This window comes from Podarcis filfolensis (genome assembly GCF_964270895.1).
Source record: "Podarcis filfolensis genome assembly, chromosome: 12".
NCBI lineage: Eukaryota > Metazoa > Chordata > Lepidosauria > Squamata > Lacertidae > Podarcis > Podarcis filfolensis.
The window spans coordinates 58597117-58609665 of record NC_139614.1 but is presented as its reverse complement, the minus strand read 5'-3'; the positions used below and the strand labels follow the sequence as shown (position 1 = coordinate 58609665).

General features: G+C 43.7%; 1 protein-coding gene across 6 annotated transcripts in view; it reads left to right on the top strand.

Annotated features, from left to right (window-relative positions):
* Nucleotides 1-12549, top strand: part of LOC310746018 (uncharacterized protein) — a 79458-nt gene extending 66909 nt beyond the window's left edge. Inside the window, exons 1-5 of one of the 6 annotated variants that reach the window (XM_083579583.1) lie at nt 223-357; nt 5107-5280; nt 5483-5656; nt 9787-9873; nt 10846-12549. In XM_083579583.1, the coding sequence (XP_083435709.1) occupies nt 5148-5280; nt 5483-5656; nt 9787-9873; nt 10846-12524 (2073 nt within the window). In that variant the 5' untranslated portion in view covers nt 223-357; nt 5107-5147 and the 3' untranslated portion in view covers nt 12525-12549. Of the gene's footprint in view, nt 1-221; nt 358-744; nt 899-5106; nt 5281-5482; nt 5657-9786; nt 9874-10845 lie in introns of those variants that run through there. The other 5 variants (XM_083579581.1, XM_083579584.1, XM_083579586.1 and 2 more) reach the window with 5 other exon arrangements.

Below are 12549 nucleotides of genomic sequence, written 5' to 3'. Positions count from 1 at the left end.
ATTGTGATACAACAAGGCGACTTCTTAGGAATGTCTAAAGTTTCACAAGATGGAGCTGTTTCCAAAGGTCTGTGGCAGAATACTAGTGGGGAACCGCCGCCTTCCTTGCGGTTAGTCTGGATGAGGTGGGGGCTCCTTGGGGCAGAGGGAGGAGAGAGGGGGGCAGCCCCTCGAGCGCAGGCGCAGAAGCAGGAAGGAAGAAGGAGGGGCGGGCTCGGGGCTCTCGGCTTTGCAAAGGTTAAAAGGAGCAGAGCTGGATTCCTAGAGAGGACAGGAAGTGAAGGGGAAGTGAAGGTCCTCCTGGCTAAATTCCCCCCTCCCCCTCCCTTCCTGCTTGCTTCTCTCTCCTGGACTCGGGTGAGTCTCCTCTCTCCTCCCCCTGAGGGTGCCATGGGGAGAAGGGGGTCCCGGGGGGCAGGGAGGGGGCGTGGGGTCCCTCTTCAGAGCATGCCTGGGGGGGAGACCCCCACCCCAAGTCGGGGAGCAGAGGGTCCTTCCTTGTCCTCTTCATTTTGGGGAGGGGGCTTGGGGTCAAGGAAAACTGGGCAGGCAAAGAAACCCCCTTCAGGTGGAGGGATAAGTCACATTTCTGAAGAGAGGCTGCAGCCAGACGGGGACATTTGCACATGGGGGGGGAGCACAGGGAGAAGAAAAGCCCTTCTGCATCGGCGGCAGCAGAACCGGACCACTTCCTGTCTCTCCCCTATTCAGACTAAACAATAGACGAACTAATGTGAAAGCAAATGCTAAACAAGGATAAAAGACTCCTTCTCCCAACCTTCTGGGACAAATGAGGAGGGCTTATCAGTCATGGGGTGCCTTGTACTACTAACAGAGGACATGGAATGCATTAAATCCTTTTTGGCAGACAGTAATAAAAGTCTTACCATCCTGAAAGGTACTTGTAAAACCTTCTGGGGAAAATCTGGCAGAGAGTCTGTGGGATTTGATAAACAAGAATTAGAAATTGGTGCTATCTCTATCAAGCTACCCTAAGCCTTTGGAAACCTTGTCACAGTTGCCAATTGAATCAATTGCCAAAAAGACAAAAATTAAATACCATTACAAACCTGGAAGTAGAAGGAAAAGACATACATAATCCAAATGAGATTAGAAATTGCTTCCAGAAGTATTTTAAACAACTATATGCACAAGGGCCACAGAATGAAAGGGATATTGAAGAATTTCTGAAAACAAATGGATTACAAAAAATTTCACAAGAAAGTAAATTATTGTTGAACGGTAAAATTTCTGACCAGGAGATAGAAGGTGCCATCCTAAACATGCAATTGGGCAAGTCTCCGGGACCGGATGGGCTGACTTCCAGATATTATAGATCTTTGAAGGACTGGCTAATTCAACCTCTGAAGGAGGTCTGCAATGAAATTTTGGAAGGGAAAAGGGCACCAGAAACGTGGAAAGAGGCTTATATTACACTTATACCGAAAACAGAGACTGAAAAGACTCAACTTAAGAACTACCGTCCCATATACTTATTAAATGTGGATTACAAAATTTTTGCTGATATTTTGGCTAAGAGACTGAAAAGAGTATTGATTGAAGAGATCCATAAGGACCAAGCGGGCTTTTTACCGGGAAGACACTTATCTGATAATTTGAGGAATGTAATTGACATTCTGGAAAAGCTAGAAGTGAACATAAACACTAAAGCTGTCCTGATATTTGTGGACGCGGAGAAAGCCTTTGACAACATTTCTTGGAGTTTTATGAAAAAGAATCTACAGGGTATGGGGGTAGGCCAAGGTTTTGAAAATGGTATAGGTGCAATATATTCTGAACAAAAGGCTAAATTAATTGTAAATAATGTGGTTACGGAACAATTTAAGATAGAAAAAGGGACACGACAAGGGTGCCCAATTTCCCCTTTACTTTTTATATCGGTCCTGGAGGTTTTGCTGAACATGATTAGAAGGGACCGGCTGGTTAAAGGTATTCAGGTCGGAGCCAAACAGTATAAATTGAGAGCATTTGCAGATGACCTAGTTTTGACGTTACAGGAGCCAGAATCTAGTACCAAAAGAGTTTTAGAACTAATTCAAGAATTTGGTCAGGTGGCAGGATTTAAACTGAATAAGTCAAAAACTAAGGTTTTAGAGAAAAACTTAACATTGTTTGAAAGAGAGAAGTTTCAGAATGAAACAGGTTTAACTGTTGTGAAGAAAGTGAAATACCTGGGGATTAATATGACAGCTAAAAATGGGAATTTGTTTAAGGATAACTATGAAAAATGCTGGATGGAAGTGAAAAAGGATTTAGAAATTTGGTCTAACTTGAAGCTTTCCTTGATGGGTCGAATTGCAGCCATAAAGATGAATGTATTGCCTAGAATGTTGTTTTTGTTTCAAACATTGCAAATTGTGGACAAGATGGACTGTTTCAAGAAGTGGCAGAAAGACATTTCTAAATTTGTCTGGCAGGGCAAGAAGCCCAGGATAAAATTTAAGATTTTAACTGATGCAAAAGAAAGGGGTGGATTTGCCCTGCCAGACCTTAAACTCTATTATGAGTCAGCAGCGTTTTGCTGGCTGAAAGACTGGCTGCTTCTTGAGAACACAGACATTTTGGACTTAGAAGGTTTTAACAATCTTTTTGGGTGGCATGCATATTTGTGGTATGACAAGGTTAAAGCACATAAAGCATTTAAAAATCATATTGTTAGGAGATCTTTGTTTAATGTCTGGATTAGATATAAGGATTTACTGGAAAATAAAACTCCAAGGTGGTTGTCGCCAATGGAAGCGAATGCTCAGAAAAAGCTCAATATGGAGGCCAATTGGCCAAAATATTGGGAAATTTTGGAACAAGAAGGAGACAGATTGAAATTACAGAGTTTTGAGAAACTAAAAAACAAAGTGCAGGACTGGCTTCATTATTATCAGATAATGGAGGCTTACAATTTGGGCAAGAAAATTGGCTTCCAGGTGGAAAAATCTAAATTAGAAACAGAAGTGTTAGAACCCAAAACCAAGATTTTGTCAAAAATGTATAACTTGCTGTTGCAGTGGAATACGCAGGATGAAACGGTTAAATCTGCAATGATTAAATGGGCACAAGATATTGGTCATAACATTATGTTTGCTGACTGGGAACAGTTGTGGACCACCGGTATGAAATTTACGGCATGTAATGCCTTAAGAGAGAATATTATGAAAATGATATATAGGTGGTACATGACACCAGTCAAGCTTGCTAAAATCTACCACTTGCCCGATAATAAATGTTGGAAATGTAAGGAGACTGAAGGTACATTCTTTCACCTTTGGTGGACGTGCCCAAAGATTAAGGCTTTCTGGGAGATGATTTATAATGAAATGAAAAAGGTATTTAAATATACCTTCCTGAAGAAACCAGAGGCCTTTTTCTTGGGCATAGTCGGCCAATTGGTGCCAAAGAAGGATAGACCTTTCTTTATGTATGCTACAACAGCAGCAAGAATACTTATAGCAAAGCACTGGAAGACGCAAGATTTACCCACTCTGGAAGAATGGCAGATGAAGTTGATTGACTGTATGGGATTGGCAGAAATGACTGGCAGAATCCGCGACCAGGGAGAAGAGTCGGCAGAAGAAGATTGGAAGAAATTTAAGGACTATTTACAGAAACATTGTAATATTAATGAATGTTGAAGGGGGTTGGGTTGAAATTAAGTGGTCTCTAGCTGTTATGGTAAAAGAAAATGGACGAAATGGTTTTGTATAAGTAATGTTTAAGTCACAATAATTTAAGAAGTTGAATAGAAAACAAGGTGTTAGTTAATTGTAATGCTAAGAGATCAGGATTTGCTGGATAAATAATTTGAACTAGAAAACAAGAAGGGGAGGTATGAGGAAGTCAAGGAAGTATGTTATTGAAAACAGGTTTTGAAATTTCTGTGTTTTTAATATTTTTTCTTTCTTTTATGTTTTTTTTCTTTGTTTGTATAAAATGGAAAACTCTAATAAATATCTTATAAAAAAAAAGGAAACCTTGTCACAGGAGGAGCGTAAAGCTCATCTCTGTAGTTGTTAAAGGGTATACATGCCTGGTGTTCTTAAGAACCCAACAGATTTAGGACATGTGGAAGATCTGTACTTTGATGGCTTCCATGCCAGGGTGGGGACCACATTTTGAGACTGGAGACTTGTGAAGATGGTGTATAAACACAGACAATATCTAAGAAGGAGTGGTGTATTAGTCTCAAGATTATTCAGAAATGTGGCATCACCAGCTCCTCTGCTTCTATATACAGCAACACCTCCAGAAAGTCCTCAGTCCAAGGCAGACCATCCTGCTTTAGTTGACAAAGATTCTGCAGGTGACACGCCTGACTAGCCAGCTGACCTGGACCCCAAGGAACCCCCTAACTCAGACACCCCTGGGTCCTTGCACTTGAGGAATCTGGGGAATGACCTTATTGACAGAACTGAAAAGAATTGATTAGAGTCCTGTGCTCTGCCACAAGAAGCCCAGAATGAAATACTCTCCAGATTGGACCTCTGACGTTCCTGCCTGATAAGTTGGAAGAAGGAACAGAAAGGCTCATGCAAGCCCACCAGATAGACCACTGTGAGCTGAATTTATGGGCTCAAAAGCTACGCTCCCCCCCCCCCCAGGTTACTCTTTCCTACCTTTTGGAGATGAAAAGCTTCCCCGAAGATTTGGTCCCCATGCAAGAGGCAAATATGGCCACATGTGCCTGGCTTGCAATGAGAGAGCTCAAAGAGCATCAACAGGGCTCTCCATACAAAGCACCTAGCATGGGGGAACCCACATGTAATAGCTACTTGTCTGTTTTCTGCCCATGCTCTGGGGTTGCAGCTTTCAGGCTTGGGACGGTGAGTGGTTTTGGCACCAAGTTCTGTCCAAAAGCCCCACTGAGTTCAAGGGGATCTACTCTCTGGTCACTACTGTGCAGGCCATGCCAGCCTTAGGAAGTGGGGTGAGGAGCAACCGGAGGTAATTAGAACCACTGGAGAGGTTTAGAAATGGGGCTTCTGTTGGGAAGGGGGCGCCCCATTTGTGCTTCTCCAGGGGCAGGAGAATATCTAGGGCAGGAGAACCCCTGCAGGGCCTCTGAGGCTCCCTTTGCTTCTTCCTCTCTCCCAGGACCCTGCAGCTTGTTTTCGCTCCTCGACTCCTCAGGAAGGATGAAAGAGACGGATCCTGCAAAGCTAGTGAGGATGGAAGGGGGAAGATGGACGGTTGACCTGGTCAGGTTGTCTCCCGCATCCCTCCCCACAACCTCTGAGCGTTCCCTCCCAGGGAACTCCGAGAGATCTGGTGAGTCCCAGGGGAGGGGAGATGGGGACCTGGATGGGTGGAGAGTGGAAGAGGGGAAGCTCTCTGGCCAGAAATGAGATAAAGCAGGGATTTTGCTGTGGAAGCTGTGGATGGGGCCCCCAACATATTGGGAGGCTTCCCCTCCAGCCAGAAAATCCCTGCAGGGCCTCTGAGGCTGCCTTTGCTTCTTCCTCTCTTCCAGGACCCTGCAGCTTGCTTTGGCTCCTTGACTCCTCAGGAAGAATGAAAGAGACGGATCCTGCAAAGCTAGCAAGGATGGAAGGGGGAAGATGGACGGTTGACCTGGTCCGGCTGTCTCCTGCATCCCTCCCCACAACCTCTCAGCGCTCCCTCCCAGGGACCTCCAAGAGATCTGGTGAGTCCCAGGGGAGGGGAGATGGGGACCTGAATGGATGGAGCCAGAGAGGGATTGGGGCTTGCTCGGATTGGGGGTGGGGGGAGCTAGGCAGCCGGATGGAGATGGAGAAGGGGAGCACCTTTTTGGGTTCCTCCACCTGCCTGCGCCTTTGTCATCTGCAGGCAATTTGGGCTAGGAATACATCACAGCTCTCCAGCCACCACAATGTATTGGCAGCTCAAAATGTCTAAAACCAGTACCGTGATCTGAATGTATTGGCAGCGGTTGTCAGCAGTATGCTGATTTCACTCAGCTCTAGTTCTCCTTGACACCTGCAGGTGAGGCAGTGGAAGTGCTGGACCAGTGTCCTGCCTTGGTAATGGACTGGATGAGAGCCAACAAACTGAAGCTCAGTCCAGATAAGACTGGGGCATTGTTAGTTAGGGGTTCCCTAGACCCTGATGTTGGGAAAGATGGAGGGCACAAGGAGAAAGGGATGACAGAGGACAAAATGGTGGGACAGTGTTCTCAAAGCTACCAGCATGAGTCTGACCAAACTGCGGGAGGCAGTGGAAGACAGGAGTGCCTGGCATGCTCTGGTCAAGGGGGCCACGAAGAGTCGGACATGACTAAACAACAACAAGACCAGATGGCTGGGAGGTCACCTGCTCCTGATGGGGTTACACTTCCTCTGAAAGAGCAGGTTTGTAGCCTGGGGGTCCTTCTGGATCCTTTGCTGTCGCTTGAGGCTCGGGTGGCCTCAGTGGCCCGGAGTGCCTTCCATCAGCTTCGGCTGGTGGCCCAGCTGTGCCCCTATCTGGACAGGGATAGGCTACCTACTGTTGTCTATGCTCTGGAAACCTATGCATTATACATAGAACTGCCTCTGAAGACTGTTCAGAAACTTCAGCTGGTGCAGAATTCAGCAGCCAGGTTGCAAGACGGTTTGAGCATGTTACACCGATCCTGGTCCGACTGCACTGGCTACCAATTAGTCTCCAGACCCAATTTAAAGTGCTGGTTTTGACCTATAGAGCCTTAAATGGCTCAGGACTGCGATACCTCAAGAACCGCCTCTTCCCATATGAACCCACCTGGACCCTGAGATCATCTTCTGAGGCCCTTCTTTGTGTGCCTCCTCCTCAAGAGGTCCAGAGGGTGGCAACATGAGAACAGGCCTTCTCTGCAGTGGCTCCCCGTCTATGGAATGCTTTCCCGAGGGAAAATCGCCTGACGCCTTCATTATACACCTTTAGGCACCAGGGGAAAACGTTCCCCTTTAACCAGGCCTTTGGTTAAAACATCCAAAACCAACAGTCTTTTAAAATGTGGCTTTGGGGGGGGGGTATTGCTTTTTCTTTGATTTTGTATGCTGTGATCTTGTTTGTGAACCGCTCTGAGACCACCGGATATAGGGGAGTATATACTGTATTTTTCGCCCTATAGGACGCACTTCTTCCCATCCAAAAATGAAGGGGAAATCTGTGTGCATCCATTGGGGTGAATGCAGGCTTTCGCTGAAGCTTGGGGAGCGAGAGGGGTCAGTGCGCACCGACACCTCTCGCTCTCCAGGCTTCAGGAAGCTATCCGCAAGCCTGGGGAGCCTGCGGGAGTTCCTGCAGGGCTCCCTAGGCTGCGGATAGCAGCCTGCTTCCTGGAGTGCGGGGCGTGCTGGAAGCAGAGCGCCCGGCGCTTCGGGAAAACATCCGCAGCCTGCTGCACGGAGCGCTTCGGGCAGCCCCACAAGCTCGGGGGGCAGCGGGGAGGCGCAGCGCCGCCATCCCGCTGTTCCCCGACCTGTTTTGGATTCCCCGACCTGGTTTTGGGGGGAAAATAAAGGGGGGGAAATTCCCTTTATTTCCCCCCAAAAAAACTAGGTGCGTCCTATGGGCCGGTGCATCCTATGGGACGAAAAATACGGTAAATTGAAATTATTATTATTTTAAAAAATAAAACCAGTACCTTGATCTGAATGCCCTACCAATGTCTGACTACTTACAAATCCATTGCGCACTAGAAGCCACGACTCTTTAAAGTAACCCGATCCTTATTTCAAGATTGATTGCAGATGGGGCCTCCATGTGTTGCCTTTTTCTTTTTCTTTTTTTGGAATAACTTTTTAAAAAAAAAAACACCTAAATTTTATTAACAAAATATAACAATACACCAAAACAAAAACAAAAAAAATCAAGTCTTACAGATTAAAACACAAAACAAAGAATGAAAGAAAATAAAAGAAAAATAAAAAATAAAAAGTAGATAAAAGATAAGAAAAAAGACAGACATATTCCCAATACCGTATTCATAACCAAAATTGTTCCATAACCAAAATTGTTAAAACAAAGATCTCCACCGACCTCACAACACTTCATTTCAGTCCTGTTATATCTTTCTGTATTTCCTTATTATCTCAAACCTAACTTATTCATGTATATATGTGTCAATATTCCTTTTCCTTTCTATTCACGATGTCATTCTAAACTCAACCAGATTTTTACCCTTGAACCTGGTCTTTTGAAGTATTCATTCAAACAAGTTTTGAAGTATTCATTCAAACAATCCCATTCCTTCTTCACTAAACTTTTTGGTTTTTGTCTTATGATGTCCGTCAGTTTGGCTAACTCCAAGTATTCCCTGGTAGGTATTTGTTTCCCTTTCCAGTACTTAGCTATCACAATTCTTGCCGCTGACGTCGCATATAAGAATAATTTAACTTTATCTTTTGGAATGTCATCATTTAATATTCCTAATAGGAATGCCTCTGGACTTTTACTATAAGTTATTCTTAGTATTTTCTTTATCTCTTCATGGATCATGCCCCCAAATTTCCTAATCTCCGGGCATGTCCAACACATATGGTAGAAGGTTCCGTTTTGTTTCATACACCTCCAGCACTTATTGTTGTGCGTTTTGTTCATTTTGGCCAGCCTTTCTGGTGCCAAGTACCACCTATGATACATTTTCATATAATTTTCTCTTATTAAATAACATGCTGTGAAGTTTGTTTTTTGTCCATAATTTTTCCCATTCTTTGCATTCTATTGTATGGCCTAGATCTTGTTCCGACTTTTTGATGGCATTTCCCTTTTCTTCTTTTTCTGGTTGTCCATTCTGTAACAATTTGTAGATTTTTGATATAGTCTTTTGATTATTGTATAATATTTCCATTTCCCATACCAATTTTTTTTAATCAAAACCCTTTGACTTTTTATCCTTCTCGAACGTTGCTGTTAGCTGGTAATATTCTAGCCAATTCACTCCACTGTTTAAGTGCTTCAAATTTTTTCACTTTCTGGCAATAATTTATCTCCTCCTTGAGTCACTATATGTTAGCCAATTGTCTTTCATGTTGTTTCTATGGATATTTGGAATAACTTTTTATTGCTTTTAAAAGCAAGGATCCTAGCAATAATAAATGATACAAATATGTAGACTGAGTCTTCTCATGTCATTTGTATATCTCAAAAATAGCAGAATAAATTTGCAGGAATATCTATAAGAGGCATGTCCAACACGTCGATAGCGATCGATCCGTTGGTCATGGGATGAATGTTCATAGATTGCGGTGCCTGAGGGGCTGTTGCAACACCACGTGTGGGCCCAGTCCGGGAAGCAACCGCCAAGCTCCTCTCACAGGAGGGGATGTTTTGCCGCTGCGCATGCCTGGCATGTCAGGGGAAGCAGTCTGAGTGCCCCCGCCCCCTCAGGAGAAGAAGCCGGTGCGTGCCCACCTACCTTACACCCATCCCTGGGTGGTAGATCACTGCCAGTTTTTATATTGGATCGTAGATCACAGCCTACTTCAAGTTGGACATGCCTGATCTATAATATGTGGTTCATCATTAGTAGTCAGTGTATGAGTTTTGGGTTCATGAAATGGTTTAAACGGAAACAAAAAAGGGGAAACAGGAGAGAACAGAGAACATTGAACACCACATAGCCGAATGCCTAGACAGGAGCTCTTGTGGCTGTTGTGCTTTGATTAAGTGTGAGTAATAGTCATTTTCCCTGGTCTCCTCATGAACATGCGGGGGGGGGGTTCAAAGTGAAGAAGGTAATTTACATATAAATTTAAATTTGGACCAACCAGATTGAGGACACTGCTGATGGGGCATGTGCAGGTGAAGATGTTGCTGTTTGTTTTACAGACAAGGTGTGGACGTTGCTGGATCCTGACCAAAGAGTTCTGCATAAGGAAGTCAAGGAGAAGAATTGTGGGATCATGGACTCTCTCGGTAAAACTCCCTATTGGATCATAAGATCAGTTTTGAAACTCCATACATACCTCTGTGATGAGCCTCCACTGTTTGGATGGAGACCAACAGCATCTGAGATGCTAACATCCCCGCCGTGAGCCCTGAATGGAGGGATATCAACTCTTTCTTCTCTGAATTTTCTTTGTCTAGTCATTCCTTTTAAAGCAATGACCAGGCTTGTCTGAACCTCCCTGGTCTTTTTAAATGTCGGTCTCAGAGCTTTAAGGGAAGTTGAATTAAATTCTGTCAGGTTTGTGGTTTTTCCTTCTGTTTGCCTTTGATTAACCAAAGAGATGACTGACCTTGGAGACGGAATGGATTCCAGGATTGAGCGAAACAAAATTTATCCCAGATATTATTTTTTTAAAAGATTTTTATTAAAGTTTTCAAAATATTACAAAAAGAAAAAAGAAAAAGAAAAAATACAAAGTAAAAAACAGTTAAAAACAGTTCAATCTTTCCGCGTCTTATCTTTCATTCGCTTGTTCCCCAGACCTCCTCACACCTCCCTTTTTTGTATCCAGTTCAATTAGTTGGTTCAGCAAATCCTTCCCCTCTTTGTTTTTATCCTAATATTTAATCTTAATATATTATAACTTGAGATTATCACCTGTTAACAATCCATTTTTACACATCTTTATAACATTACTGCTGAAAACCACTTAACTTCAATCCAACATCATGCTAACATTCATTCATTTTGTAGTATTTCTGTAAATAGTCTTTAAATTTCTTCCAATCTTCTTCCACCGACTCTTCAAAATTTATCCCAGATAAAAGCCAGCAATATGTCAGTAAATACCAGCCAACAAAGGCAGTGAAAATTATAGTAAGGCCTCACATCAAACTCTTTTCAGTTTTTCCTCTATCACAAACATTCATTAACTTTGTTCAATAATGTGGAGCTCCATTTCTTCCTGAGGCTCTAATTAGCTTCTCTCTTCATTGCAGATGTTGATGAATTGGAAGGGAAGAACAAGGGGGACCACACCAGAATCCACATAGTGGTGAAGTCAAATAAATATTCAGAGTGTGGAAAGAACGTCTGTCAGAGCTCCCAGTCCACCTCCCATCAAGGAAACAGCTTCATTCAGAGTAATAGCCTCACTTCACATGAAAGAACTCACAGTGGAGAGAAATTGTATCAGTGCAGAGAATGTGGAAAGAGCTTCAAACACAGTCAGAATCTCACTTCCCATCAAAGAATTCATACAGGGGAGAAACCCTATCTGTGCTTCAAATGTGGGAAGAGCTTCAGTCGGAAATATAGTCTCACTTGCCATCAAAGAATTCATACAGGGGGGAAACCATATCAATGCGTGGAATGTGGAAAGAGCTTCAGTCAAAGCACCCATCTCACTTCCCATCAAAGAATTCATACAGGGGAGAAACCCTATCTGTGCTTCAAATGTGGGAAGAGCTTCAGTCGGAAAGGTGGTCTCACTTGCCATCAAAGAGTTCATACAGGTGAGAAACACTTTCAGTGCTTGGAATGTGGAAAGAGCTTCAGTCAAAGCACCCATCTCACTTCCCATCAAAGAATTCATACAGGGGAGAAACCCTATCTGTGCTTCCAATGTGGGAAGAGCTTCAGTCGGAAAGATAGTCTCACTTCCCATCAAAGAATTCATGCAGGGGAGAAATCCTTTCAGTGCTTGGAATGTGGAAAGCGCTTTAGTCACAGGCAGAGTCTCACTTTCCATCAAAGAATTCATACAGGGGAAAAACCCTATCAGTGCTTTGAATGTGGGAAGAGCTTCAGTCAAGGCGCCCATCTCACTTTCCATCAAAGAATTCATACAGGGGAAAAACCCTATCAGTGCTTTGAATGTGGGAAGAGCTTCAGTCAAGGCGCCCATCTCACTTTCCATCAAAGAATTCATACAGGGGAAAAACCCTATCTGTGCTTGGAATGTGGGAAGAGCTTCAGTCAAGGCGCCCATCTCACTGCCCATCAAAGAATTCATACAGGGGAGAAACCCTATCAGTGCTTGGAATGTGGGAAGAGCTTCAGTCAGAAAGATGGTCTCACTTCCCATCAAAGAGTTCATACAGGGGGGAAACCATATCAATGCGTGGAATGTGGAAAGAGCTTCAGTCAAAGCGCCCATCTCACTTCCCATCAAAGAATTCATACAGGGGGGAAATCCTTTCAGTGCTTGGAATGTGGAAAGTGCTTTAGTCACAGGCAGAGTCTCACTTTCCATCAAAAAATTCATACAGGGGAGAAACCCTATCAGTGCTTTGAATGTGGGAAGAGCTTTCGTCAGGGTAGTGATCTCACTTCCCATCAAAGAATTCATACAGGGGAGAAACCCTATCAGTGCTTTGAATGTGGGAAGAGCTTTCGTCAGGGTAGTGATCTCACTTCCCATCAAAGAATTCATACAGGGGAGAAACCATATCATTGCTTGGAATGTGGAAAGAGATTCAAACATAGTCATAGTCTCACTTCCCATCAAAGAATTCATACAGGGGAGAAACCCTATCTGTGCTTCAAATGTGGGAAGAGCTTCAGTCGGAAAGATAGTCTCACTTCCCATCAAAGAATTCATACAGAAGGAAAACCAAAAAAGAAAAATAATATAGCAAAAATTATTAAACAACCCTCACAAAACACAATTGTATAGAAAAGAGAGGGGGGGAGAATAACTA